Raw genomic sequence first — 27734 nt, 5'->3', positions numbered from 1 at the left:
GGAGAGAGAGAGAGAGAGAGAGAGAGAGAGAGAGAGAGAGAGAGAGAGAGAGAGAGATGATGGGGGAGAGAGAGAGAGGGAAATAGAGAGATATGGAGGAAAGGGCCCAGGGACAGGATATACTTTTCTAGATGATATCAGAAATGACCTACGTCATCCAAGTAGGTAATCTCCTAACAGCCCATTTAGCTGGATTAATTGAAGTTAGTACTCTCATGATCTAGTCACCTTCCAAAATCTCACTTCTGAATTCATGGAGGGGGCATTTTTTTATCCAAACCATAAGAGATTATGTGGATTTTTTATAGGAAATTATTAGTGAGAAGTTATTTCAGAGAACATTCTAACTGTGTTGTATTCCTTTCCTTTCCTTTCCTTCCCTCCCTCCCTCCCTCCTTCCCTTCCTCCCTTACACTTGCCAGGCAGGCACAGCACCACTGAGCTACATCCCCAGCCCTAGTCCTTTTGTTTCTAATCTCAACTCATCTTACAACTTAACAACTTCATATCCTCATAGGCATGAGTAATTTGACTGCTTCACCTTCAGTACTATTTAAATAACATATTTCAAGATATTGCATATTCTGAAACAAAATGAGAGAAATGACTTGTTTTTTTTTTCTTCTTGAAATTTTTATTTTAGAACTTGGGAGGGAGTTAGGGTGCAGTCCCACCTTTCTAATCTAGAAGCAAAAGTTTGAGCCTTGGTGGTAAATTTGCCAATTTTTTCTTCTGCAAGTCACATCAAAGCATCAGGTCATGAAAAGTTTTTCCTGTGTTCTCCTAAAAATTCCTGGCTTTTATGTTTTACACTTAAAAACGTAATCTTTCTTGAGTTAATTTTTATGTAAGTATGAAGTATAAGGTAAGAGGTTGTGGTTCTTAGATTTACCTTTGGCTATCCAGTTACTCCTACGTTTCTTAAAAAGTCTGTTGACTGCTGAGTTGCCTTTGTACTCTTATCAAAAATAAGTCAGCTATGCTTGTATGAAGCTGACTTGGGGTTCTCATTCTAAGCCATTGATGTGTGCGTTACTCCTCCACCATTCCACACATTCTCAATTACCGTAGCTATGTTGTATGTCTTAAAATCCAGTTGAGTGATCCTTCCATTGTATTCTTTCCAGAAGTTTTTAGTCATAACTTGGTCTATTTATATAACTGTACAATTTTTTGTATCTATCTGCCAATATAAGAAATTTTGCGTGTTGATCACTTTCTTTACTCTCATTTTCATTTAGCCTCCTTTTCTTATACCGCCATATTTGTATTCTTGTCCATCTTGTCTGATACGATTGCATACATAGAAAATCTCGAGGATTTGCAGAAAATATATAATTTTTTTAAAACCTAGGATTTAAAACGTGAGTTCAGCAAAGTCACAGGATATAAATCAACAGGAAAAAAGCCAATTGTGTTTCTGTATACTAGCAATGAGTATGAGGAAACTGACATTAAAAACAGTACCATTTACAGTGTTCCCCAGAAATGAACAATTTAATGTTACAGTTAAGTCCCCAATTTATGAACAAGTTCCATTCCAGGAGAATTATAAGTTGGAGTCTTTCATAAACTAACAAAGTGAGTCTTATATAGTACACCTGTGAAAGTTCGCAACTCAAATGTTTATAAGTCAGAGACTTACTGTATATCTAACAAAACATGTAGGAGTTAAATACTAAAAACTACAAGACACTGATTAAAAAAATAAAATAAATAGAGAGTTATAATTGTATTTATAGACTAGAATACTTAGCCTAGTAAAGAGGTAAACTTGTCTTGATCTGGTAAATTAGTACCTCACAGAATCCCAGAAAGAGTTTTTGTAAATACGAATTTTCTTTTTATTCATTTCATTTTCATAAAAAAATCTGGAATTTCCATGTTTTTGCAAATGATAGACTGACCAAGGGAATAATTTTCTCATAATACCATATACTTCTCTTTCAATTAAATAAAACTATTTGTTGGGAAAATTTCAAGCATGCCTTCTGTATGGAATACTTTGTGCTGGGTGTCTTCTAGCCTGTGTGTCTTGTAACCTTCACAGTTGCCTTACAAGGGAGGTGTTGGTGATCTCCTGGAAAGTGGGAGCACATACGGAATTTCCTCATTCATGGTCTACAGATAAGAGAGCAGGATTCAAATGGAATCCATTTGAGGCTAGTGGCTGCTCTGTATTCAGTGTCCCTCACCCCTCCACATGACCACTTACTTAGAGGGTCTTGGTGTCCTTGGTTCCACACCAGAAGCTCTCCCAGAGAAAACTACTCTTTGAATAATTATTGTAGTCCTTGTGTCACTTCAGGTCTAATGCCCTGCAGGGCACTCTGAGTATCCCCAGTCTACTGTAAGGTTTCGCTTCTGGCTAGAAAGCTGAACCCAAAGTTTATATTGAATGGTACAGCCACAAGGAAACATTTTATAGATACTGTTCTCAACTTTTTTGAGAATTTTTATTAAAAGAGCCTTTCCCATCTATCAGAGGATAACTATAAAAGTATTTCTCTTGCCCTGCAAGTGAGAGAAATAGAGTTTTGGGTTTGTTCTTTGTTTTCAGTACCAAGGATTGATCTCAGGACCGTATGCTTTTGAGGCAGGTGGCAGCGCCACTGAGCTAAATCCCCAACCTGAAATAGTTTTTGGAATGACAAATCAGTTTTCTTAGGTGTTCACAGAAGTAGGTCATTTTGTGCTGTTTATCTAACATTTGGAAAAAGCTGGCATTGAAAAATTAAAAATTAAATATTGAATAGTTCTTCATCCAAAGACCAAAAATGGACTAGTGAAATATAACTTTGTTATATATCCGTTTTTCTAGGATGTTTCATTTTGATGGTCAGTTGTGTCTTGATAAAGGGAGTAATTGAGTCTTCATAGATGTATTTGCTTCATTAATTGAAATGTTTTTTCTAGATATACTTATAAACACAGGAAAACTCAGCCTTCCTGCATTCTAAAACTAACACTTGGAGTGATGCAGAATTCCTAAGTAAAAAGATGAGTGTAAAAAAGTCTCCATTTGTCTTTGAAGCTATTTTATAAGTAAAAGAAGTCCAATGCTTTCCCTTTAGTAGTCAATAAATAAAGAAGAAAGTCACAGAAGAATTTGATCCTTGTAATTTAATGGAGGGGCATTGCATGCACCCCAGCTGGAGCGGGAGGCGGAGAACCCAGTCATCTCTAGTGGCATCTCAGTTCTGAGCCAGTGTTCCAGGTACTGACTGGAGGAGTTAACAGCTTGATTACTAACCTGCAGTTGCTGTCTAAGTGTATCCTGGCAAATTTGGTAAGCATCTCTAAAGTATGCTGTCACATTATGGGCCCAAACAGAACACAACATTTTAGCACAGTTGATTGTGGAGGAACCATGTAGCACTTGATGACATTAGATCCTGATTCTGACCTCCAGGCCTCAGCTATTGCCTTTGCTGCCCCCAGAGATCATCCCGAAATCAAAAAATGGCCCCTACTTGCGCTTTCCTTGATCAGCCCATACGATTCTGTTGTGTAATTTTAGAATTGCACTGATGGATGCCCTATGTTGCTGTATGTGCTGTATGTACACATTCTGTACATGCAGACATACCCTGTAAGGACATGAGATTCAGTTCCATAAAGGAGGTGAGACGTTAGCTCCAGCACTGGTCTGAGGCTGCTGAAGTGAAGCGGTGAGGAAGGAAAGGCAGGCGAATTCCCTGTGGTCTCTGTTGGTATGTGATGAGACATCCCGCACACTTAGTGTCCTCTGCCCTCACTTCCATCCAGCTGATTCTGCCTTTGTCTTCTTCACTGGTTCTTCTTAGACATAATCACTTACCAAAGGTATTCTTACCTCTTCCTTAATATATTCTATTGTTATTACTCTAGTCATGCTTACTTTCTATACTTTATCTTTCAATTTTCCTTCTGTCTTCATAGTTTCTTCTACCTTTGTGTTTCTTTCTTCTTGAGAGTAGTAAATTCAAGACAGGCGGTGGGAGGGGTTTTAAAGAATCTAGACCTCATTGGAAAGTAACTTGACATTCCTCTGCCTCAGCTTCCCACCCATTATAGAAGTCTCCTCTAAAGTTTCCTGGACAGACAGTAAATAGAGGGAGCCTCCTTTGTGTAGACCTTTTTGTGGGATGAGAGGCTTCTGTACAAAGCAATCAATTCCAGTGTTGGATAGCTTTAATTACTCAAAAATTCTCCTTACATTAATCTGAAAATAGCCTCCAAAGTCTTGATATTCGTCCAGGGGTATTTTCTGCAGTTCATTAAAAAGAACAACAGCTAACATGTGTTACTCCTTGTGTTAAGATGAATGTTAGTGTCATCCCCATGCCTCGGAGTAGGAACCTAAAATTGAGAGATGATTTTCAAGGTCACACAGTAGTAAATGGAGCAGGGCAGGAAGTCGTACTGTTTGACTGCAGATCCTCTTGCATGAGGCCCAACCAGCCCTTCCCTTCATGGGTACAGTCCACATTTTTCTTTAGACTGCAACTATGGACTCAGTGTTTCTACTATAATTGTGCGCTGTGTTTCCTGGAATGTGTGTGAGTGACTACGTGTGCCAAGAGGGTGGGGAATAACATCTCTTCCACGTGCATCAGTAGCTCTGGTACCTGGTACAGTGTCTCACACTGTGTGCTACTTTACATGGTTTTGGTCAAATGATTGACTCCATTTATTAGATATTATATCCTCTGAATTCTTAGCTTCTTTTCCCTAGGGTTTCCTGATTTCCCATTGGTAAACAATTTTCAGAAGAAATGTTCTCTTTGTCCTGTACACAATAAAATTATCATTTATCAGCTGATTTGCTTTTGGCAGAAGGAGACTTCTGCAAACAGAGAGCTGAAGCTTCTGTAACTATAAGATTTTGTCTCTGACAACTCATAATCTGCATGAGCGCATAACCGCTGATTCATTGCCATCTAGTAACATTGCTGTTTTTCATCTTTTGGCCTTGCATATGCTCCCTGCCATGTGCTCACCCTTATGCTAGAGGGTTTGGTGTAGACACATGCCTGGACCTACCGCAAAACTTTCCTCAGCATTCCTGTAGAGCCATTGCCATTTACAGAGGCCTCCCCCGGTGTCACAGCTAATTATGAAAATTCCCATTCAACTTTCTGAAACCTATAAGCCATTGTTAAAATTTTTGACTTGTGTTTTTATTCACCGGTTTAGTCCAATAGTATAATTATCTCATATCTTATGCATTTTTTCCAATGAGTTATTCCTTAAATACAAATCATTTCTGCTGTCCTGAAATAAAAACCCCTTCCTGACCAGCCTTCATCATTCCCTTCAGTAGCTGTACCAAACTCTTCTTATGGAAGGCAAAAGTAATTTCCTCCTTAGTAAATTCTTATTGTGCTTTTCTATTAAGTATTGATGCTTATTATACTACATATTTTATATATTTATTGTCATATATGTGAGGTTCATTTATTGTTCATTTTTCTCTTTGCCTGGCACGTAGCAATTGCTCATTGAGTATATTCTGAGTTAATTAACAACTGAAATTTTCCTACCTTCTGGTGCTCCTGTCTGTACGAATGTGAGTAAGCATGTCCCCTTTGAGGTCGTTCTCCTGAAGGCAGACTTGTGCAAAGTTGTCTTTGTCTTGTTGAGTGGCTCTCTGAGGTTGGAAGGATCCATGCCTTTCTGTAATCTCACTGAGGGATAGGCTCTGGCTTCATAGCCTGATTTTTATCTAATTAGGTCATGACAACATTGTTGTCTTTCTTTTGCTCAGAAGATATTTTAATTTCCATAGCCAGATATTATAATACTTATTTTCTGCCAAGAAAGGTGTCCTGATATTTTGAGACCCCCCCCCTAGAAAATCTCAGTAAACAAAGAGCTTTTATTGTCACTGCCTCATGTTGGATCCTTTGGGCCTAGTTTTGTATTTTATGTGTGTCTCTGTCCACCGGGTGTTCAGGACATTGTCCTGACTCTTTCTACCTGCACCGCTATATCCTCTGGCTTAGCAGATGCTGCTGCCAGTGGCCTCTGCCTGTGCTGGGTGCGCATCCTTTTCCACAGTGGAGGGAGAGGTTTTCCTGTGAACGTAGCCCAGTGTCTCATGGACTGTGGATGGTGATAAGGTGCCAGGCATATTCTCTCCTGCCTGCCCTGTTGGCTGATATGCAAAGCTGGCTCCTTTTTGTTTTTGCTGGGGGAGCGGGTAGGCAGGAGGATACTTATATTGAAACTAGGACCTTTCACTGCTGACCTATATCTTCCCTTTTTTTTAATTTTTGAAACAGAATCTCACTAAGTCGCTAAATTGCCAGGGCTGAGCTTAAACTTGCCATCCTCCTATCTCAGCCTCCCGAGTGCTGGGATTACAGTCATGTACCTCCGCAACTGCCTGGGCTGGCACCTCTTCCCCCTTACAGCCTTTGCGGGCGCAGATGTTCCCGTGACTGTGCAGAGCAGTGCTGACTTGACTACAGCCTGCCCAAGGTGGATAGCAAGCTCCTGCCACTCAGCAACTTCAGGCCCACTCGGAGCTTCGAAGCCTCTGCTTCACCGTGTTTCCTCCGCCCCAAGGACACATGCAGGCAGTGCTTGTAAGGAAGGTGTGTACTCAGCCTGGCATGCGGTCTGCTAGGTGAGAGCGAGCCAGTGCTTGGTCACCAAGGTATTTTTCTTCATAGACTAAAACAGTGATGTGAACCTTGTAGAGCTTTCATGATAACAGCCAGGCTGCTGTGGCATGCGTACTGTAGGTTCGCCCCCGCTGACTAAGGTGATGTTGCCCAGAATCAAACACGTGAGCGATCGTGAGGTACCGCGCAATTACCTTTTATCATAAGCAAAATTATTCTCACTTTCATTAAAATACAACAGAAAGTTTTACTTCTCATTAAAGAACAGCACCAAAGCCAGAGTGAATTTTTTAAAAGGGTCTTTTGAACACCAGCTCTCTCTCTTTTTACTTTGGAAATTTATTTTTTTCTTTAGTAAATAGGAATGAGAGGCTTAAAAGTGAATCTGGACAGAGGCACGTAGTATCCTTTCAAAATAAAAGCATGGATTAAAAGGGTAAAAGGTACATTCTGCTTTAATACATGTTGAAGGCAGTGTTTTCAGATCTTCAGATCTGGTGAAAGATTGGTTTGTCCTCCTAGTGATGTCTGTAGGTTTTTTATTTTAAATATTTATCAGACTACTCTTAATGTAGGTTTTAGATGATCATAATCCTTAGGGAATCACTTAAGTGAGCTTGCTTCCTTTTTTCCTCCTCTTCTCTTTGGCCACAGAGCTCCGGAAGGAGGAATTGAGCAAAGCCATCTTGTGAATACATTAAATGAAGATGTTTTTATTTATTTATTTTTTTTTATTTGTCTGGAGGCAAAGAAACATCCTGAAATGAACACACATCAGACAAAAATCCCTACCAGAAGTTCCAAACTCTGCTGTCCACCAGCATTAGCTGCCAGGCAGTTATCCTCAGGTGTCCCTCGTTGGGGAGGACAGTCCTGACTACCACTTGGGAATAGGGACAATAAAGGAAGTTCCTGGGAGGAAGGATACCATGCAGGGTAATAGGTCAGGAAGACTTCCCACTGGGTTTGGGTGACTCTTCAGTTTGGAAGACTCTGAGAGGGCAAAGAGATACCTGGGAAGAGCAGAATGTAGAAGCAGGAGGGCATCTTGGTGACAGGAGCAGCTGGAAGAGGGGAAAGCAGGCGTGACCGCACACCCCATTCTGAGACCTTACTTTACATGTCTCCCCTCTCCGTGGCTGTGCTACACGAGACTACGCTGCCTTGCAGAGCCCCTCAAGCCAGCCTCCTGCCTGCTGCTTTCCTTCCAGGCAGACCTGGAGGGGGTTTGGGCAAGGTGAAGTGAATTTACTAGTTAATCCCGAGCGCCTTGTCAGCGGACGCCAAAAATAACGTTTCAAGTGCAAATTGTGGCGAAGCCTTTCCTTGTCCCATTTTGGGATTGAAAATAATTTTATGTGAGATGTCTTAAGTGCTAAAGAGATTAAAATAATGTGCTGCAAAAATAGGTGTCTATCGTCTTACACATCTTATTTTGAAGATAATTATTTACCTCACAGTTCAGTCTGAATCCTTAGAAATGCAAAAAATAATAAAGAAACTGTTTGTCTTTCCAGAGTACACTCAAGGCATAGAAACCAGTTGTTCCAACAGCTGTTTTATCAAAATCTCTTCAAGAGATGGAGAATAATTCTAGGTCAATAGTATTCAGTACACTTTTAATAAACCTACTGTTCTGCAACTCAGTTTTACTTTGCATTAATGTCCCTTTGCATCTTATTTGTGTTCTGATAAGCACAGTGTAGTACTAATGTGTTTTTTAAATTGCGAATAAGCAGTTTGTGTATATTTGTGAGCTATCACACCATAATCTCCAAACAGAAGGCAATATTTTAAGTATTGTTTCAAATATATAATCATTCTTTTTTAATGACTTTCTCAATTTTTATGAATTATTTTTGTGATACATAGTAAATAAATTAATCATGGGAGAATTGGTTACATATACATATCTAATTTGGTCCTTTTTACTTCCTCTTCTCCTCCCCTCCCTCTTTTTTCCCACACCCAGATATCTCCCCCATTCTTTCCGAAAACCAACTCGGATTCATTGATTGGTCTTCAGTCACAAATTCATTATTTCCATCCTGGTTTTATAATTTATTTATTTCTCTTTGTTCCAGATATGGATCATTCTTGTCTTTCTAAGACCATGAGCTACAGTAGGTTATTTACTTGGTGTCATTCTGTCCTTTCTATAGGTTCATATACAACTATGACCTCCTCTCCTAGGACTGTTACCATTATGTGCAATAGGTTTTGTTACGTTATGTTTCCAATGTCCTTTGATTCAAGCATCTTTATTTCTTCCCTGATTTCTTATGTGATCCACTGATTATTCAGTAAGATATCATTTAATCTCCATGTATTTCTCACAGTTTTTGTCTGACGTCTTCACTGGGCCTTTATAGCATAAAAAGGCGTACTTGTACTCCACCAACAATTTACCATTTTAGTATCCTATTTATGTTTTATTGAGTGCCTACTATGTGTATAGCTGAGGACTTTAATAAAAATAGCAACAAAAAAACATGTGTTTGCTTCTTTTCATATGCTCTGTGCAGTAAGGTAAAATGAAACCAGTCATATATTGCTTTTTTTTTTTTTTTTGGTATCGGCGATCAAACTGGGGAACTTGCTCATATGAGGCAGGCAGCAGAACCACTGAGCTAAATCCCCTGCCCAATATATTGCTTTTTGAACTATCTTTCATTATTGTCATCTGTATTTAGCCAACTTCGATATATCTGCATGTAGTAGTGTAAAGAACAGAAATGTAAAACAGTGGTATTCTCTAAGGTTGGTTTCCCTCTACCTTCTGTAGGAATGCAGTGAATGGCCAAAATAGTACATTTTAGAATCTAAAATATAATTAGTGTGGATCCCTGAGGAATATAATTTAAATATAAAACATTTAAACATACATTTTTTGCATCACACAAATCTTTTTAGGAGCTGAGGCAACTGTGTGACTAGGAGAGATAGAACAAAATGGTTTACAGATCTGAATATTAAAATAGAAACATTTAAGATCTGGAAAGTAGGTAAAATTTTGAAGTCATAGACATAGGCAAGGACTTTCTGAACAGAACCCCAGCTGCACAAGAAATAATATCAAGAAGCAGCAAATGGGATTGCATCAAGTTAAAAAAACTTCTGCACAGCAAAACAATAAAGAGACAACCTACCAAGTGGGGAAAAAAATTTTCCAAGTACACCTCAAACAGAGGATTAGAATGTAGAATATGCAAAGAACTAAAAAAAAGACCACCCAAAATAAAAGGGTCCCCAAAGTGAACAACTAAAGTGAATAGATATTTGTCAGAAAAAGTACAAATAACCTATAAATACATGAAAAAAATTCAACATTAGGAAATGCAAATTAAAACAACACTGAAATTCCATCTTCAGAAAGAATGGTTATCATCAAAAAATTAAATGATAACAAAATGCTAGCAAGGCTGCAGGGGAAAACAGAACTCTTCTACCTTATCAGTGGAAATATAAACTAGTATAATTACTATGAAAATCAGTAAGATTTAAAACATTTAAAAAATGTTAAATAGAAACTCTGTTCAATCTAGCTATTCCCCTTCTAGGTATCTTCCTGAAAGAGTGAAAGGTATCATATTAGAGTGATATATGCACAGCCTTGTTTATAGCAGCACAGTTCATAATAGCTAAATCTTAGAAACAGCCTATATACCCATCAATAGATGAATGAATTGTTTTAAATGTATTTATACACAGTGGAGTACTACTCCTCCATAAAGAAGGATAAAGTTTAATCATTTATAGGAAAATGGGTGCATCTTAAGACCATGTTAAATGGAAAATCAGACACACAAAAACTTTATGATTTCTCTTATGTGAGAAATTAAAAGTACAAATAAATCAAAAGGCAAAGTAATAGACAGGAAATAGGGACATAAGCTTTGGCAAATAGGAAGTAGATTAAGAGATGGAAGGAGCAGAGAGGGCAGAGGAGAAAGGGACATAAAAAGAAATAATATGTATCATGTATATTATTACAGTAAATGTATTCGTGATGTGCTACAAACATGTACTAATAAAATGGGGTTAATATCACCTGCATTAGAAATATAAATGGTCTCCAATTTCCAGCGGTTTGAGTTAGAGTATTTGACTTTATGGTGGTGCAAATTTTATGCATTCAGTAGTCCTTTGGATTTGGTGTTTTGAGCTTTTCCTGGACTAGCAATATGTGATGCAATCATATTTCATAATGCTGGAGAGCACCAAAAACCGCAGCCCCCAGTCAGCAATGCAGTCACACTGGGAAGCAACCAACAGTGTAAGGCGCACTGTGTTGCTCAGTTAATATGTTAGGTAAGTTAGGTGGATAACATGCATTTTCCACTTGCAATATTTCAATTTACAATGGGTTTATCAGGATATAATCCCATTGTGAGATGAGGAACATCTCTATTAAGGGGATTGAGTGAGGTTAAAAGCATATGAAAGGCATCACTACAATTCTGGGGATATCATATGTGCATGATAAGAAATGGTCCTTATCAATTGGTAATTTTTAAAGATTACCTATATAAAAATTTGTCTAATACACTCATAGCAGCTTCAGTCCATGTCCACCCAACAAATGCTGCTTACTTTTTTCCTCTCAAGTTTAAATGTTTAATAGTTTTATTATGATATATTTTAATATTTATTTGAGAGCAAATGTTATTCTTTGCTCCAAAGCCATTCACTAGAAATTAATTTTTTTTCAGAAATAAATATTCTATCTATACTGCCATAGTAATCTTTTTTATTGTATTGCTACAGTTACCTTAAGTTACGAGTTTATACAGTTAAAGGAAAAAGTCATAAGCAAAGTGCAAATACTGAAGATCATTGTTGATGGAAGAACTGGACGTGGGCTCTCACATGCATGCAGCCTTTGATCCTGGCCTGGGCTTTGCATGCTGGGCACCAACACTTACCTTTTTTTTTTTTAATGTAAGGAGATCAGACTATCTCTTCAGGAGCTTAAAGAGCTGGATGAGCTCCTGAGTGGGAACCCTCAGCCCAGTGCCACAAGAACTCCATGAATTATTTGCAGAGTTCCTAATTATTGAGTCCATGGAGTTGTTTTTGCTGCTGCTGGCTGCTGTTCCTGCTGCTACTCCACCGAGTCAGGGAGACCAGCTAACTCTCAGATCCTCAGTCACCAACAAGTCTTCTGAAACCTGTGAGTTGAGTGGGCTAGTCTACAGCAAAGGACAGGGATCTGTGGATTCCACATTCCTTTAGAGTTTGGTTGTCATCTCACACATTGTTAGAGCTGAATTTACAGCTGTGTCTCCAGGAGGCAATGAAGCTGGCAAGCAGTGAGGTCATTTTGTATTTGTTTGGACGAAGCAGGCAGTCCAGTTGGGTTTTCATTAGGATTTTTGGTAGTTTTTTGATTACTTACAGTAATTTCTCTCAATATATATTTCCAGACAACTTTTGGCACTGGCTATACACAGCATCAATTTATGTAATCCCAGGTAAAAGTCAGGAGTCCCCCATATCAGTACAAGTTGATGGTCTTGTTAAAACACATTCTTTACATTAGGCCAAGGAAGAAGGTTGATCCAGAAATGTAGTTGCTTATTTCTGATTCTCTATTTCATTTTAATTGTCATAAGTAGAGGAAAACATTTTAAGAGAAACCCATCATATTTTTGTAATGGTTTACCTACAAGCAAAAATGAAGCATGTGAACAAGTTTCCTAAATGAACATGGAGGATGATATTAATCTAAAGAATCCATCAGGGATTGAGATCTGACGTGTTGTTTTTCTCCTACTTTTAGGTTTGATTTCATTTTTAATAATGGCTTTATTGTTTACTCTAGCTGTTCCACTCACATAACTGTTTGCTTTGAAATTTGAAACCACATATTTTCTTTGGAACTCAAATAAAAATGGGGTCACACGAGTGACCTTTCAGCCACAAACTGCGTAGTCAATCCACTTTCACAAAAATAACATGGCCTGTATCACTTAAGAGTCATGGAAGCATTTTAAGACAAAAGATCATTCATTTACCCTAGAACTTGAAATCCAATGATGGTGATTACGAGTGCCAAGTTGTGGACTCTGAGGACAACATTTAATAAAAGCCACATTTACTCAGCAAACTCCTCAGGGCCCAGGTCCATGCCAAGCACTTGAAATGTTCACGCACCAGCCCTGTGAGCTGAGGAATCTGGATTATTACTGTTGCATAAGTAAAGAGACTGAGGTACAAACTTTATTAACTTGCCCAGGGTCACAGAGCTATAAGTGGTCAGGACAGGGAGTAAATAAATTTGACCCCTGAACCTAATTCTGAATGAGAAAGGGTAACCCAGGTTGTAGCCACAGAGCAGTCCTTGGAAGCCAAGATGCAAAAACCGAGTAAACAGGAAAGCAAGCTGAAAACCTGAGGATATTGTATGGGTCCATTTTACTTTCTGAGCTGGATTCATTCAAGGATAAATAATGAGTGTGTTCTTTTTCCATGCCATAAGAATTTGCTCCTCTCTATTCCCTTTTCATTCCTTGAATAACATCTCAAGACAGGACTCAACATTTACAGTTCTTAAATAATGTAGAGTCCTCAGATCAGTTTTAGGCACGAAGAATCCTGCCCGCGGTCAAGATTAAAGCTCCATCCTTACATCCAGGTTAAATTAGCTTCTCCCTCTCCCAGCTCCATCCTGAGTCAGCTTGGAAAGCCCTGCAGAGGAGGAGACTTAGCCAACGGTTCTTCTCTCCAGCTCCTCTCCCACTCATCATTAGGTGTCACTTCTAAGTTCTCCAGGGCAGGCCCCGTGTGAGTGTGTGATGTGCAGGGTTTGGGAAGAGTGTGAAGGGGAAAGTGACGAGATTCTCCTTGCCTGTCACTGCCTGTTCTTGGGCACAGCATATATTTCAGAGCTGCTTCTTGGCCAGGTGGCGGGGGGTGTTTGTCTCCTAATTGGAGGCAGCTATGCTTCTCCCCCATCTAGTAGCTGCTCAAGGCCTTCCCTTCACACAGGGCTTCATGTGGGTATTAGCCCTGCTGTCTTTCATTTTTCAGGGAGGAGGTCTGTCTTTTGTGAATGACTCTAGACCACCTTGCCTTGAGTATGTGAAGGCCCAGAAGCCCCTCCACCTAGTGCATATAGAAATGCAGCTTCTGCTTGCCATGTGTTGGTTGGGGAGTCCTGCACCAACTCTGCTCTTTGACCTCTCAAGCTCTAGTGGCAAGCTGGTCCCCAGTCTCCTGAGTTCCAAAGGAGCTGTGTCATGTTTTGGGGGCCAGGGCAGGGGGCTCAGCATTATATACCCAAGTGCTGAGTGTAAAGACTTTTAGATACCCTGATACTGTTCTCCTGAGGCAGAGTTGTCCCTGTTCCAGGAAACTTGCTGTCTCTGTCCACCTGACACTATGTGAGAAATCTATGGGTAGCATACTGTACCATGTCCACTTGTCCCTCTAGTTCCAAGTGCCACCTGGAGGACATTACATAGTAGAATTTGAGTATCACTTGCCCAGATGCTTGGGACTAAAAGTGTTTCATATTTTAGATTTTTCTGGAATATTTGTATATGTAAAATGAGAGCACTTAGGGAAAACTGTAGTCTAAACAGGAGATTCATTCATGTTTCATATATACCCTATACATCTAGACTGCAGGTACTTTTAGACGTTATTTTTACTGCACTGTGTTTAGAGTGTGACCTGTCGCATAAGGTCAGGTATAGTATTTTAAAGTCAGGTGGAATACCTTGACTTGTGACATCATGTCAGCACTTAAGAAATTTCAGATATTAGAGAGTTTTCAGATTAAAGATTTCCAACCTGTGTACACTCAATTATGTCCAGTTTCTGGCACTGATCAGAATGCCATGTGCATTTTGTGCTAGTATACAGACAGGTATTCTTTGCATGCTCTGTGAGCCATCAGGGGAAACATTCCTTCAGGTCCACATCCACACCCATAACCATAAAAACATCAGAAGGTGAACGTTCGCGCCCCAGACAGCGCAACACTAGTCCCAACATTTGGTTTTTTGTCTTCTGGTCATATAATACACATGAAAGGGTTACTGAAAAGTGGAGGGATGGGTTGTCCATCTTGTGGAAAATTAAGCCATCTACCTAAAACAAAATAGTGGAAACTCAGGACCAAAGACCTTTCTATTACCATTACTTAATTACTGAAAGAATAAGCTTAAAAAATGTTTAGAACACTATAAGGAGAAATGCCTTTAGGAAAAGTCTGTGGTTTTGAAGAATAATATGATAAAAGTTTTGTTGGCAAGAAAATTGTTTTATTTTATGTATAGCTCAGGACTGATTGCTAATGGGCACTGAGATCAGAAAGAGAATATTTATCCATCAGAATTATAGATAGTAAGGGATTCTAGCAGGGAGATAAGAAAGAAGGAAATACATCATTCAATAATTTTTAAAGTACAGGCCCTGAAAGGATGGTGGTGTTTTGATTTAATGTTTCCAGATGCTTAGCCCTCTGATTTCTTCGTCTGTCCAGCTTTAGAGGGCAGATGCATGAGTTTTTGCTACATGCGCTTTATGCTCCTATTTACTTTTCATTTTTCTTATTCAAGTTTACTTTTGCAATCGTTACAAATTACTCAGAGTAAAAAAGAGATTAATAAAATTATGTGCGTAGAAGGGAAGGAAAGGGGAAGGCATTGAAAGATGACACATTTTAATAATTCAAATGGATAAATAAATGCCCTCCACGTTGAATTACATTGCTTCCTTTAACCCACAGAAACAAAGCTTGATTTGTGAATTCACTTTAAATATATATACATATACACACATACATATTTATGATAACCACCAGTATTAGCTGTTCATAATCTGTATTAAAGGGATATGTATTATAAAGTCCTGGTGGTCAAAATGACTCAAGGAGCGGGAAGGCAGATGTGAGAACATAGCTGGTTTCATGAGGGGGCCATAGTTCTGCTTGTGAAATCCTAGGGTACAAAGTGGGCAGAGAGAGAAGACTGGAGTGGAAAGTGTTTACTTCCCACAAGCTACTTCTTACTAGTCCAGATAGGAACCCAGAATCCCCCTCAGTTCAGGCCTCTTCACCCTCTCTCCTGTCTCCCTCCAGATGTGGCCTGGTACATCTCATAAAGATCTCTTAAAGCTATCTAGCCACTTGTGGTGGCACATGCCATTAATCACAGCATTTGGGAGGCCGAGGCAGGAGGGTTCTGAGTTCGAAGCCAGCCTGGTCTACGTATAATGGGTTCGAGGCCATACTGAACTACATAGCAAAACCTTATCTCAGAAAACAAAACTTGACAAAAACCTGTCTGTCGTCCCTTCGTCTCAGTGGCATGCTTCTGATGAGGATGATGTTGTCAAAGAAAAATGTGTGCTCCTATTTTGACCCAGGAGAGATACACTTGACCTTGTTTATTCACAGGCAGTTTGTTCTAGGATGCTTTTCAAATATCAAATTGATGGATGCTCAATCCTGTATATAAAATGATGTAGTGTTTATATGTAGCATCCTTTTGTATACTTTAAGTCATCTCTAGGTTATCTGTACAAATGCACATAGTTGATAGGCTGTATCGTTGAGAGAATAACAGCAAGGTGAAGTACGGAATCACAGCACTGGGAGACTGAGGCCTTGTGGGTGGCACAGGCTGGGCAGGGTAACCCTGCATACCACTTCATTCAAGTAATTTTAGCATAGTGTTTGCCATGTGGCAAATTCATTTTATTGTGTAGAACTGTTTTGAAGCAATTTTTTTTTTCTCATTGAGTTTATTGGTCCATTTTAGGTACAGAGTACAGTTATATTCATCATTGGGATCTTGTACCTTTACATGACAGGTCTTGGTTCTCATTTTTTCCTCTTATCCCTGCCCTCCCTTCACCCCCTCCTCCCTTCCCCATTTACAGATACTTTATTTCCACTTTTTCCTTTTCTTATGTTTTTTTTTCTTTTCCCTTATTTCCTTTCCCCTACCCTTCCTACTTCCCCTATACCTTTAGCCCTTTTCTTCCTATTTCACATTGTCAATTATACCATTAGGATCTTATGTACCATTATAGTTTTTCACACCGGAGAAACTATTCGTTATTTACACATGTGTGGCTTATTTATTTCACTTAGGAGTATATCCTCAATATGTATCCATTTTCCTATGAATGACTCTAATTTCTCATTCTTTATGGCTGAGTAATACTCCATTTTATAGTAAAACCACATCTTCTTTATGCAATCTCCAACTGATGGGCAAATGGGCTGTCTCCAAGTTTTAGCTATTACAAACTGTGCTGCTATAAACATGGGTGTGCATACATCACTGTGATATGATTCTTTTAGTTCTTTTGGAAAGATATCCAGCAGAGGGATGGCTGGGTCAAATGGAACCTCTAGTCCCAGCTCTTTGAGGTATCTCCATATTGATTTCCATAGTGGTTGCACCAATCTGCACTCCCACCAACAATGGAGAAAGGTTGCTTTCTCCCCACAACCCCACCAACATTTGTTATTAGTTGATTTCTTGATAGCAGCCATTCTTTTGGGGGTGAGGTGGAATCTCAGTGTTGCTTTCATCTGCGTCTCTCGAATGAAAGATGTCTGAGAAATGTCTGTTCATTTCAGATGCCCATTTTTGAATTGGGTCTTTATATTTGGGTGGGCTGCTTTTTTTTTTCTTTATATATTCTAGATAAGAGTCCTTTGTCTGAGGAGCAGCTGGTAAAAAATTTCTCCCACATTGTAGGTTGTCTTTTAGTTCTGTTGATGGTTTCTTTTGCATTGCAGAAGCTTTTTAATAAGATGAGATCCCAGTTGTTGATTCTCTCTGCTAGTTCCCATGCTACTGAGGATTTGTTCATAGTCTTTTCCTATGCCAGTGTCTTCCAGAGTTATGCCTAACTTATCTTCCATCAAATTTAGTAACTCCTTTTTAATATTTAGATCTTTAATCCATTTGGATTTTAGTTTAATGCATGGTGAAAGATAAGGGTCTAGTTTTAATCTTTGGCAAGTTAAAATCCAGTTTTTCCAACACCATTTATTAAAGAGGCTATCTTTCCTCCAGTGAGGATGGTTGGCTCCTTTGTCAAAGATGATTAAAGCAATTTTTAAAATATTTTCCACCTGTGTTGGTTGAACCTTTGGGTGTGGAACAGACAGATGAGGAGAGTTGGAAGCCTGAGGCACAGGAAGATCTCAGGGCAGAGGCAAGATTCATACCTATAGGTGGTTCCATGCAAGGTGACACCTGACCTGCTACTACCTGTCATGGAAGGCTCAGACCTGCATCTGTGGTCACACCTGCTCCGCTCTCATACTGTCACCACATTGAGGCCAGGGCTTTCTTTAAAATACAAATCTGACCATACTGTAATGCTTAATTAATTATCCTCCAGTACCTTTCTGTGACTTTGATGAAAATCCGCAGTTGTCATGTCTCCCACCAACACCCACAGCAGTCCTGGCACTGCTGTCCAGCACCCCCACAGGCCATCTGTGTCTTTGAAGTTTCTTAAATGCACAGTGAACTTGATGAAGAGGTGCCCTGATGATGAGTGTCCTCACCTCTGTACCTTTGGGAGAGTTTGTGCCTTCCTCACAATTGCTTAATCTTCAAGTCCTCTATGACAGTCTCATCACATTTATCATCTACATTATTCAATTAACATTCATCCAGTATTTTGACTCTTTTTCTAAATAATTTCTGACTTTTCTACTTGTAGTATCTTGCACACAGTTGCTCAGTCAGTAGGTGCTACTCTATTAATAGATAGATGACAGCCTATAATTCAGTAAGTACTCCTTTTTGAGCCCATTTTTAACATAATTTGAAAGTTAGCATTGTCATATGAAGCTGATGTGATTCTGCTCTTAAATGAGAAAAGCCAAGAATGTAAATATGAAAGTGGTCCCTAGGCACATTGGAATTGTATGTCTAAAGTTGGTAAGTACAAATACTATGACCAAAAGATATAAAAAAATGATGTCCCAGAGGATAGTTTTACATGTGTCGTAAAAGTTTTGTGAGCTGACACATTCTCAAACTAAAACAATTGGGCCAGGGATATAGCTGTATTCCATTCCTGGTACCAAAAAAGAAAACAAACAAACAAACAAATAAATACATACATACCTCTAAAATCTCATTACTTTCAAAGATATATTGGTTCTTTTGCTATTTACCTCCAAAGAATGTTGGAGTTAGACATTTCCCAGTTTACCAGTTCCAAAACATTTGCTTTATTTCATAAGAAAACCAAGATACTGAAATGTTATGTGACTTTGGATTGACGTAGTCAGGCTTGCTTGTTAAAGCAGTATTACCCCCATTCTCTGTCATACACACAGAAGAGATGATCTGTTTCATATTCTTAGAAACTTGGATGAGTGTGTTCATTTCCCACTGTCCTTGCTGCAACTCCAGTGGTTTTCTTACATTCTTAAATTTTAAAAGACTAATTTTCTTTTTACATACCAGAAGCACCATGTAAAGAAGACTAAACCTAGACCACAGTGTTTTATGGCATTGAAGTTTAAAATCAGGAGCTACATCAGGTACATTCTGCACTACTCTAGAGTTCTGTATTTGCTTCTGAGCAATAGTGAGCACCATCTCCATGGCAGTCCTTAGATGGGGGTCCTTGACCCAGGTCAGGAAAGGCATTCCCATCATCTGCCTAACTGAACAGGCACATCGAGGCACACATTTCCTAGATTACAGGAACTTAGGCTTTAGCATTTTTACCATTAGATGCATGGAGAATCATTTTCTATCAACCATTACTCTAAGCTTGCAAATTTTTCCCACTGTCATACATCACCTGCAGATCCTGGTCTTTACCTAACCACCCCTGTGAGCAGCTGGTGAATATGAGATTTGAAAATTAGAAAGATGAAGGGCACTTTGGTTTTTAAAACATTGGCACCTAAAGAGCCCTGGATTCTTTGCTCAATTAAGAGACAAATAAACTGCTCAATGCCCTCTGTGCTTTTAGGTTCTTAGAGAGTACTCTCTAGTCCAGGCATGGGCTTCTTCTTCCTCCCTAATGTTACACAAAGATGGCAGCAGCACTTATAATCTACTCAGAAATGCAGAATTTGAGACTTCTCTCAAATCTCCTGAGCCACACTTTGCCTTTTCAGAAGATCCCCAGCCATGTGCCATCATGTTAAGGCTTGAGAAGACCATCAGTGAGTAGTGAAAGATAACGCTTTTTCTTGTGCTTGTATCCTTATGAACCTAGCTGGCTTAGGTGACAGAAGCCCTCTCATGGAGACCAAGACGCCTCCCATGTGACATGACCCCCTCCTGCCCCGCATCACCCCAGGCAACCAGACTGCTTTTGAATTCACAACTGCCCTGATACAGCAAGCCATTTTGTACCTTGTCTCTACCAGATTTCTTTACTGAAATCCTTTTTACCCTTTCATGCAATTTTCAAATGGACATTAACTGAGGTAGAGATTGCCAATGTGGTTTATGAGTGGAAGATTCTCCCTCTCTCAGGTTTGTGTTCTGTATCCAAAGTCCTAAGTCAGGGCTCAAGTAGGGATGTATAGAGGCTGGAGGTTTAGCTCAGTGCTAGTGTGTGTGCATAGTATGCACAAGCTAGGAGTTTATCCCCAATACTACTAAAAAAGACCTTATGAGATCAAAATAAAATTTTCCTCCCCAAAACATCATGAAGTCCCTTCTGGCCCAAAAGCTTTTGGCTGGACTCTCCTGTCAGTGCCCTGCAGCCATGGAGGGGCTGCCCAAGAGGTCATGGGTTGTGTCCCACAGAGTTCTCTGACTGGCTCCATGGCTACCTTGTTCATGGAAATTAGCTCTGGGTTAGTGGGCCATCTGCATCTGGATGGTCTTGTCAAATGTATGTGGTCTACATCAAGTTCATTATGCATTATAAAGTCTACACTGCAAAACACATAATAGTTCTCCCAGCTGTATAGCTACTTTCTTGCCAGTATTGTTCACCCACTGAAGGTAAAAAAATAGAAGCTGAGGATTAAATAAGTAGTAAAAGAAAGAGCAACTTAAGGCACTTTTGTTATTTTTTAAGTAAGTTTAGTTTGTTGACTGAAAAAGGTAGAAAACCTTGAAAATGCCCGTTATCCTAGATAGCACCAAATATTTCTACAGCTTTTTCTCATTTTTGACTATTCCAATATGATGTTGTTGTTGTTGTTGTTGCTGTTGTTGTTTACATTGCTATGGTAAAAGTTATTAGGAAAATTGGAAGTGACAGCAGAAGAAAGGGAAGGTTTGGGAGTAAAAAGGAAATGAAGTGTGAAGTGCTTACAAATTATTGCTATTTTTAATGTAATCCTTTCACACTAGTTTTATGTGTAGTAATTGCTTCTTGGCTTGGAAGGTACAGGAGGACTTAGAGGAGCTATCCCCAGGGTGTCAACTCATGAATAAAGAAAGCAATGTGAAAAGGGGTTTTCTGGGGAATGCTTACAGAAGATAGACCGGTACTCTTCAATCTTGTGAGTTGAAAATAATGAGTTTTATTTAGTTTTTTGAGGGATACCCAAACCCACCTCAACATATAAACAAGTATGCAGGAAAGATGGACTGGTAGTAGTGATGTTTTGGACCTCTGGTCCCAGTAGGACAACTCTGGAAGAGAAAATGGTGAGAAGAAAAGCATAGGTCAACACTTGTATGACAATGGATATTACCTTATAACTACAGTAGCTTATCATCCAAAGAACATTTCCCTCAGAATAGGAAAACTAGGTGCCATAGAAAATTTCAGCCTCTTACCAATAATCCAGTGTACCATTTTGAAACTGGAAGTAACTCCCTCATCTTAGATACTTAGCACCAAATGGTTTTAATGCAAGGGAATATAGGAATCTTGTCCAACCAGTGATGCCCCAGGATACAAGCTCTGTCTCTTGCTACTTGTTGAGTCATCTTTGCCTGCCCTGGAGGTTGGGCTTGGTCCTTAAACAGAAAACTGATAGGTACAGATCTCTGTCCTGTCTTTCACTCTGTCCTGGAAACTTCTGTCACTATCCCCCTCCATAGAGGTACTTTGGAAACTACAGAAGTATCCAGTATTGATGGTACTACTATAGGGGCAAAAAAGGGGGCTTGTCCCTTCTCTCATCATATAGAGCTATGAATAACACTCCTATAATAATAGATTAACAAGGAAAAAGCCTAACAAATTAACTTAATCATAGTTTTGCATGACATGGGAGCCTTCAGATTGAAGATCCAAAGACCCAGGGCAAACTGCCCATACTTAGATTCTCTGAAGTATGGACAGCCACACAGAAATGTGTTTGGACAAAAAGGGTCTGGCCTAATGTTTGTAAACAGGAAAACCAAACAAGACCGGTCTGTTCAGATTCTTCTTGGACTATGTAATTCTCCTTCCTTCTGGATACAAGGTAGGACCCTTTCTGGAATGAGAATCTTAAGACCTACAATCAAGCAAGGTAGATCAAAGCATTTCTTCATGGCTATCTCCTACTCAGAAAGATGGAAAGATTAGAGTAAGAGTTAGAGGTTTTATGCCTGCAATAGGGAAAAGGAATTTGATTTCTGTGAACTGTTCCGGGAGGAGAACTCTAGTTTCTGTTACCTTGGAAAGTGGAGGGTAAGAGACAAGATGGTGAAAGAAGATTCAGGGAAAAATTGCTGCTAGGACCTTCACTTTGGGGTATCATTTTCTGAGCCCCAACATGACCTCCTTCTCAGAATCATGACCCCCAAGAGGGAACTGGGGTCATCTTTCCATCGAGGTGGACCCAGGTTGGTAAATGAGCAGACACCTCTTCTAGGGAATTGGGGGCTCCCTCTTGCCATTTCATCCAACATATACATTCAGAGAAACAATCTCTTAATCTTCATGAGAGGTGATAGTTTTCTTAAACCAAATTGAGGTATCAGAGTAGAACTGCATAATTAAAGGAAATGATTATATAGGAATTGACTTGGCGTTTCTTAACTTTTGCATAGGAATAATTTTTACTAGCACAAAACCCTTCACAGATTGCCAAAATTGACTCCAAAAAAATGTGATGCATTATATTTAGAGATAAAGAATTTGAGAAGATTATATAAAGAAAAAACATAAGCCTTTTTTCATGCCTATCTTCATTTTCTTACTGATAGTTTTATAGCAGTATCACCTTGTGTATATTGTAAATTCGTTACTTTGGATGTTAATTAAATACACTGCTCTCTTATTATTCCTAGTTGTAGCCAAAGATACTGACAAGGTTATTAACCAGTTGCTTTGAAATGCGGAAGGGTTGATAAATGGTCACTGCCCCTATAGCAATAGAAATGAGAGTTGGAGTTGTTCTGGGGATAAATGTGACTTTATATTGTGTGTGAAGTAGGCTCATATGAGGAATATTGATAAATCTTGGAGTATAGTGGGTTTTGTTTGGTTGGTTTTGGTTTTGGCAATCCAGTTTTCTGGAAAGTCCCATGAAGACTTAAGTGTTACACAAATTCTGCATATCATAAACTAGCATATGAATGACATTAAGGTGTTGCTCCTAGTACTCTAGGAAATTTGAGAATCCATGTACCACAAAGAAACCTTTGATATCTGCTCATTAAGTGTGAGAAATTATGAAGCCTATATAATCAAATCACCTATTATAAGGCTCACCTGCAAGTATGTCTAGTTTCCTTAATACTGAAAAAGTAAGCTAACATTTAATGAAATTTCATATACATTCTTGGTTTTCAGGAGAATGTTTTTCCCTGTATTAGTTGGCAGAAGTGAGATTAACTGGAGCAGGTTGCCCTTTTCATTAAACTCTCCTCTGTTCCCTGCCACTTCCATCTCTTACCTATCCTTTCAGGTTTTGAAGCATTCAAAAGTGTTTCAAGTGGCACTGACAGGTTGATAATAAGGAGTCAAAGTTTCACTTATTGCAGAAGGGACAGCCTGATATTATAAAGCACCCATGCTGCAGTTTAAAACATGTGATTCCTAAGAAGGCTGTTGGCATTTAATGCGCTGGGCGACAGAACTTGGATGAGCCCTCCTCTCTCCATTCACTAGTATTTACTGGGTTTCCGTTCAAAGCAGTGCCAACCGGGCGTGTTCAGGAGGCGGTTCTCACCAATAGGGAGGCAGGCAGCTGGAAGAGTTCGTGCGTGCATGGGAAACCTCAGCCCTTTCTTTCTCGCAAATCTCCGCATCTGGCCGAAGCGCGTGGCTCGGCCCTGGCTTGGGCGCTACTTTCAGGTCGCCCCTTTCTCGGTTAACCAGGAATGGCCTCAGCTCAGCGGGACAGGGCGGAGGCGGGGCCGAGGTGCAGCGGAGGTGCCGGCGCTGCGGGTTCTTCTGTTGCTAGAGCCGTGATGTCACCCGCCCCTCCTAACCCGCGGTTGGTTGTTTTGTGTTTCAGCTCTGCCTGCAGTTGAACACAAAGACCTGGAGGAGACTCCCACTGCCTTCAGGGAGAAGAAAGGAGACAGCGAAGCCGATTGAAAGAACTTGTGGCTTGTGGCCTTTTTGTGCAGTCCCGCCTGGAAGGAGAGTAAAGTACATTAAAGCCACTGTGGCGGTGAAAGCTGTGAGATGAGGCCCTGCCGCTGCTTCTGCTGACACCGATTCCAGGATCCCTCGCTGCCCTTTGTGCTTCGTGTACATGTGTCTATTCAGGCCGGCGGGAGGCGCCCAGAAGAGCATCCACCACGGCTGCCGGGGAAAGACCGCCCACCATGCCCACGGAGACGCTACAGACAGGTAGCATGGTGAAGCCGGTCAGCCCCGCGGGCACCTTCACGTCGGCCGTGCCCCTGCGCATCCTGAACAAAGGGCCAGACTACTTCCGCAGGCAGGCTGAACCCAATCCTAAAAGACTCAGCGCCGTGGAGAGGCTGGAGGCCGACAAGGCCAAATACGTCAAGAGCCAGGAGGTGATCAACGCCAAGCAGGAGCCAGTGAAGCCCGCCGTGCTGGCCAAGCCCCCCGTGTGCCCAGGCGCCAAGCGTGCCCTGGGTAGCCCCACACTCAAGGTGTTCAGCAACCACGCCAAGACCGAGAGCGGTGTGCAGCGGGAGAACCTCAAGCTCGAGATTCTGAAGAACATCATCAATAGCTCCGAGGGCTCCAGCTCTGGCTCCGGTCACAAGCACAGCTCACGAAACTGGCCTCCACACAGGTCAGATGCCACCGACCTGCACCGCCACTCCTTCGCAGAGTCCCTGAAGGTGTACCCCACGCCTGGCCGCAGCAGCCCCCAGGAAAGCAGCTCCCACGTGAGCAGGAGGCTGCTGGAGCAGTCAGCTGATTCCTTCCTCCACGTCTCACACAGCTCCTCGGACATCCGCAGAGTGACCAGCGTGAAGCCCCTCAAAGCGATCCCCTGCAGCAGCTCCGCGCCCCCTCTGCCTCCCAAGCCCAAGGTCTCCGCCATGAAGTCTCCCGAAGCCGAGCCGGTGGAACCAGCCTGTGGCGTCAGCCGGAGACCTTCCCTTCAGCGGTCTAAGTCAGACTTGAGTGACCGGTATTTCCGAGTGGACGCAGATGTGGAGAGGTTCTTCAACTACTGTGGACTGGATCCAGAAGAGCTGGAAAACCTTGGGATGGAAAATTTTGCAAGGGCTAATTCTGACATCATATCCCTCAACTTCCGCAGTGCAAGCATGATCAGCTCAGACTGTGAACAGTCTCAGGACAGTAACAGTGACCTTAGAAATGATGACAGTGCCAATGACCGGGTGCCATATGGCATTTCTGCCATTGAAAGAAATGCTAGGATCATCAAGTGGTTATATAGCATCAAACAAGCTAGAGAATCACAGAAGGTGTCCCATGTGTAAGAGACACAGTGTGTGCAAAGGAGGGAGGGGCGGGTCTGTCTGTGCATATGCAGTTGTAAAGGTTGTGAGGTCTCCTTGAAGTGTCGTGAGCTTCTCCACTCTTTGTGTTGCTTGTTGTGCACTGTTTTCAAGTTGCATGCCTGTCAACATGGCGACTGGCCTGGCTTCCTCATCACAGCCACTGAGGGCTGAACACTCATCTGCCACAGGTCAGGTCAGAATCTAATTAGGGCTTTGCTCTTAAGCAGAACTGTTTACATGGAAAATGGTATACAGTTTCTTCAATATTTATGTGGTTCTTGTGTTTTTATAATCCACGCTATTGTGTCTTAATTAAAAGTTTTGTCAACTGGCCTTTAAGTTGAGAGCAGAATCTTTTTGAATAAAACCACTTTGTCTAATTGTGAGACCGTAACAGTGGGGAAAGGGGGATCTGCCACCAGATAGTGACTGACCAAGTGTAGAATTAATCTGAGTTTTCTGTGGAATAAAAGGGCGGCCTAATGTTGGTTGTTTACATGTTGAAATTTCTCTTGCCACTAATGGAGCAGTCATTGGGGCAACAATGCTACACTTTGTGTCCAATGCCGTTAATGGTTCTATGTAATGCTGATCCCAAGGAAAGACAATCAGATACAACTAAGGATGATTAAATCTAGGAGTCTGGGTATTTGGGAGTTGTGTTGATGTTCAGATTAGGGTAATTCAGAAATTTCTACTAGTATTAATCTTTGGGCAGAAATGGATACCCAAAAGCTAAAACTGAATACCTTTCTATTTTTCTTTAAAGGATGTTTCCTGTGTTTGTTTATTTGTTTTTGTCCTGGTTTATTGTTTTGGTTTTGCTGAAGAACTACTAATTCACGCTGTTTCTCTTTCTTTGTTGTGGTTTTATTTGGGGGAGGCAGTGGGGCTTACATAGGTTTCATCTATGTGAAGACAAGAATAAAAACTGAAACACTAGCCATATCAGCCTAGAGTCACCTATTCAAAAGGGAATATATTTGGTACCTGAATCATCTAAGTGGTGTGATTCTGCTGACCTACATATGTTATTCTCTTAACCTGTGGCTCTTCGTTACACTTCTGGGAACTGTAGAAACCCTATACTCTGTAGCTCTTGTACCCCGTGGTGGCTAGCACTGCCCATCACCTTATCTTCTTTTTGCCCAGTAACTTGTCCTCCAGGTGGGTTTCCGTAGCTCCCAGTGAGCTGACAGCGCCGTGTGGTAACAGGGAAGGCACCATGCAGTGGTCTGATTCCTTGCTCTTGTCATGCTCAGTTCTCTGTAGCACCACAGTGGACTTTGTCAATTAATAGGGAATTTTTTATGGTGTAAATGCTGTAAGACTTTGTACATACTTCAGTTGTTATTAAATCTTTAAGAAAAAAAACAATTATACTAATAAATAGCTCTGATGCAGGCACTAGCAGTGGTGGTTTCTTTGTTCTTTATCACCCTCTGTGAAAGTTTAACCGAGGCCTCTTGGCCAGAAGCACACTCTTGAAGAAACATTGCTTCATTAAGTTGCTTTTCATCATATCTGTTATTCTGAACAGCAGTATTCTTAATTGTAGCTGTAGCAGTGTGCTTTTGGTAAAATAGTTTCATCAAGGTTCCTAAAATATGCTGCTGCCTCTCCTAAATTCACACCTCTTTTATTTTTGTCTCCCTAAACATAAGGATTTTTCACATCTTCCGCAAGACTCTTCAGTTGTAAATATTTATGAGTTCTCACCATGGAGGCATATCTTTGAATGGCTAGTTCTGTTTTCATTTGTACAAGGCCAGCATCAGGACCATTATGTGTATCCGAATATTTGTCCACTTGTTCATTCCTACTTTACCACGTCACTTGTTGAATGACTACATGACTACCTTTATCAGGTATCTGGGTTAGCATTGGACCTCTCTGGTAAACAAGTCTCTGCCTCAAGAGCTTAGATTTTTCCCATTTATTTTGAGAAAAACTTCACTCTTCTTAATGGATGTGCCCTATCATATTATCATATTATTTGGATATTGAGTATTCAGTGAGTATTTATTAAATCAAATATTTTGAAGATGATTTCCACATCTTTTCTATGGTTCTATATAATATATAAATGTAAATGAAACCATCATTTAAAATATAATTTTTAGAAGCGATGATAATGATTCCCAAATTACTGTTGATAAAACATTTTTCTTATGACTTCTTTGACTTTTTCTACAAGTTTTAAATTCTTCTTGTTCTTTATTAATGTTTAGTCTAACTAGAACACTAGTTTCAGGAAGAAACATTTTGGAATGCAGCTATGAATGGTAATGTTATAGTGCATTCAACATAAAGCAAT

The 27734-nt window shown here is 40.3% G+C and overlaps 1 protein-coding gene across 5 annotated transcripts in view; it reads left to right on the top strand.

Annotated features, from left to right (window-relative positions):
- Fam110b (family with sequence similarity 110 member B) overlaps positions 1 to 27387 on the top strand; it is a 149613-nt gene extending 122226 nt beyond the window's left edge. For all 5 annotated transcript variants that reach the window (XM_010640707.3, XM_010640698.3, XM_033760724.1 and 2 more), the window contains one exon: positions 23977 to 27387. In XM_010640707.3, coding sequence (XP_010639009.1) covers positions 24293 to 25396 — 1104 coding nt within the window. In that variant the 5' untranslated portion in view covers positions 23977 to 24292 and the 3' untranslated portion in view covers positions 25397 to 27387. The remainder of the gene's footprint in view (positions 1 to 23976) is intronic.
- Positions 27388 to 27734: the final 347 nt, after the last annotated feature.

Source organism: Fukomys damarensis, unplaced genomic scaffold, assembly GCF_012274545.1.
Source record: "Fukomys damarensis isolate Sample0158 unplaced genomic scaffold, DMR_v1.0_HiC HiC_scaffold_5, whole genome shotgun sequence".
NCBI classification, from domain to species: Eukaryota; Metazoa; Chordata; class Mammalia; order Rodentia; family Bathyergidae; genus Fukomys; species Fukomys damarensis.
This window is presented reverse-complemented; position numbering and strand designations above follow the sequence as displayed.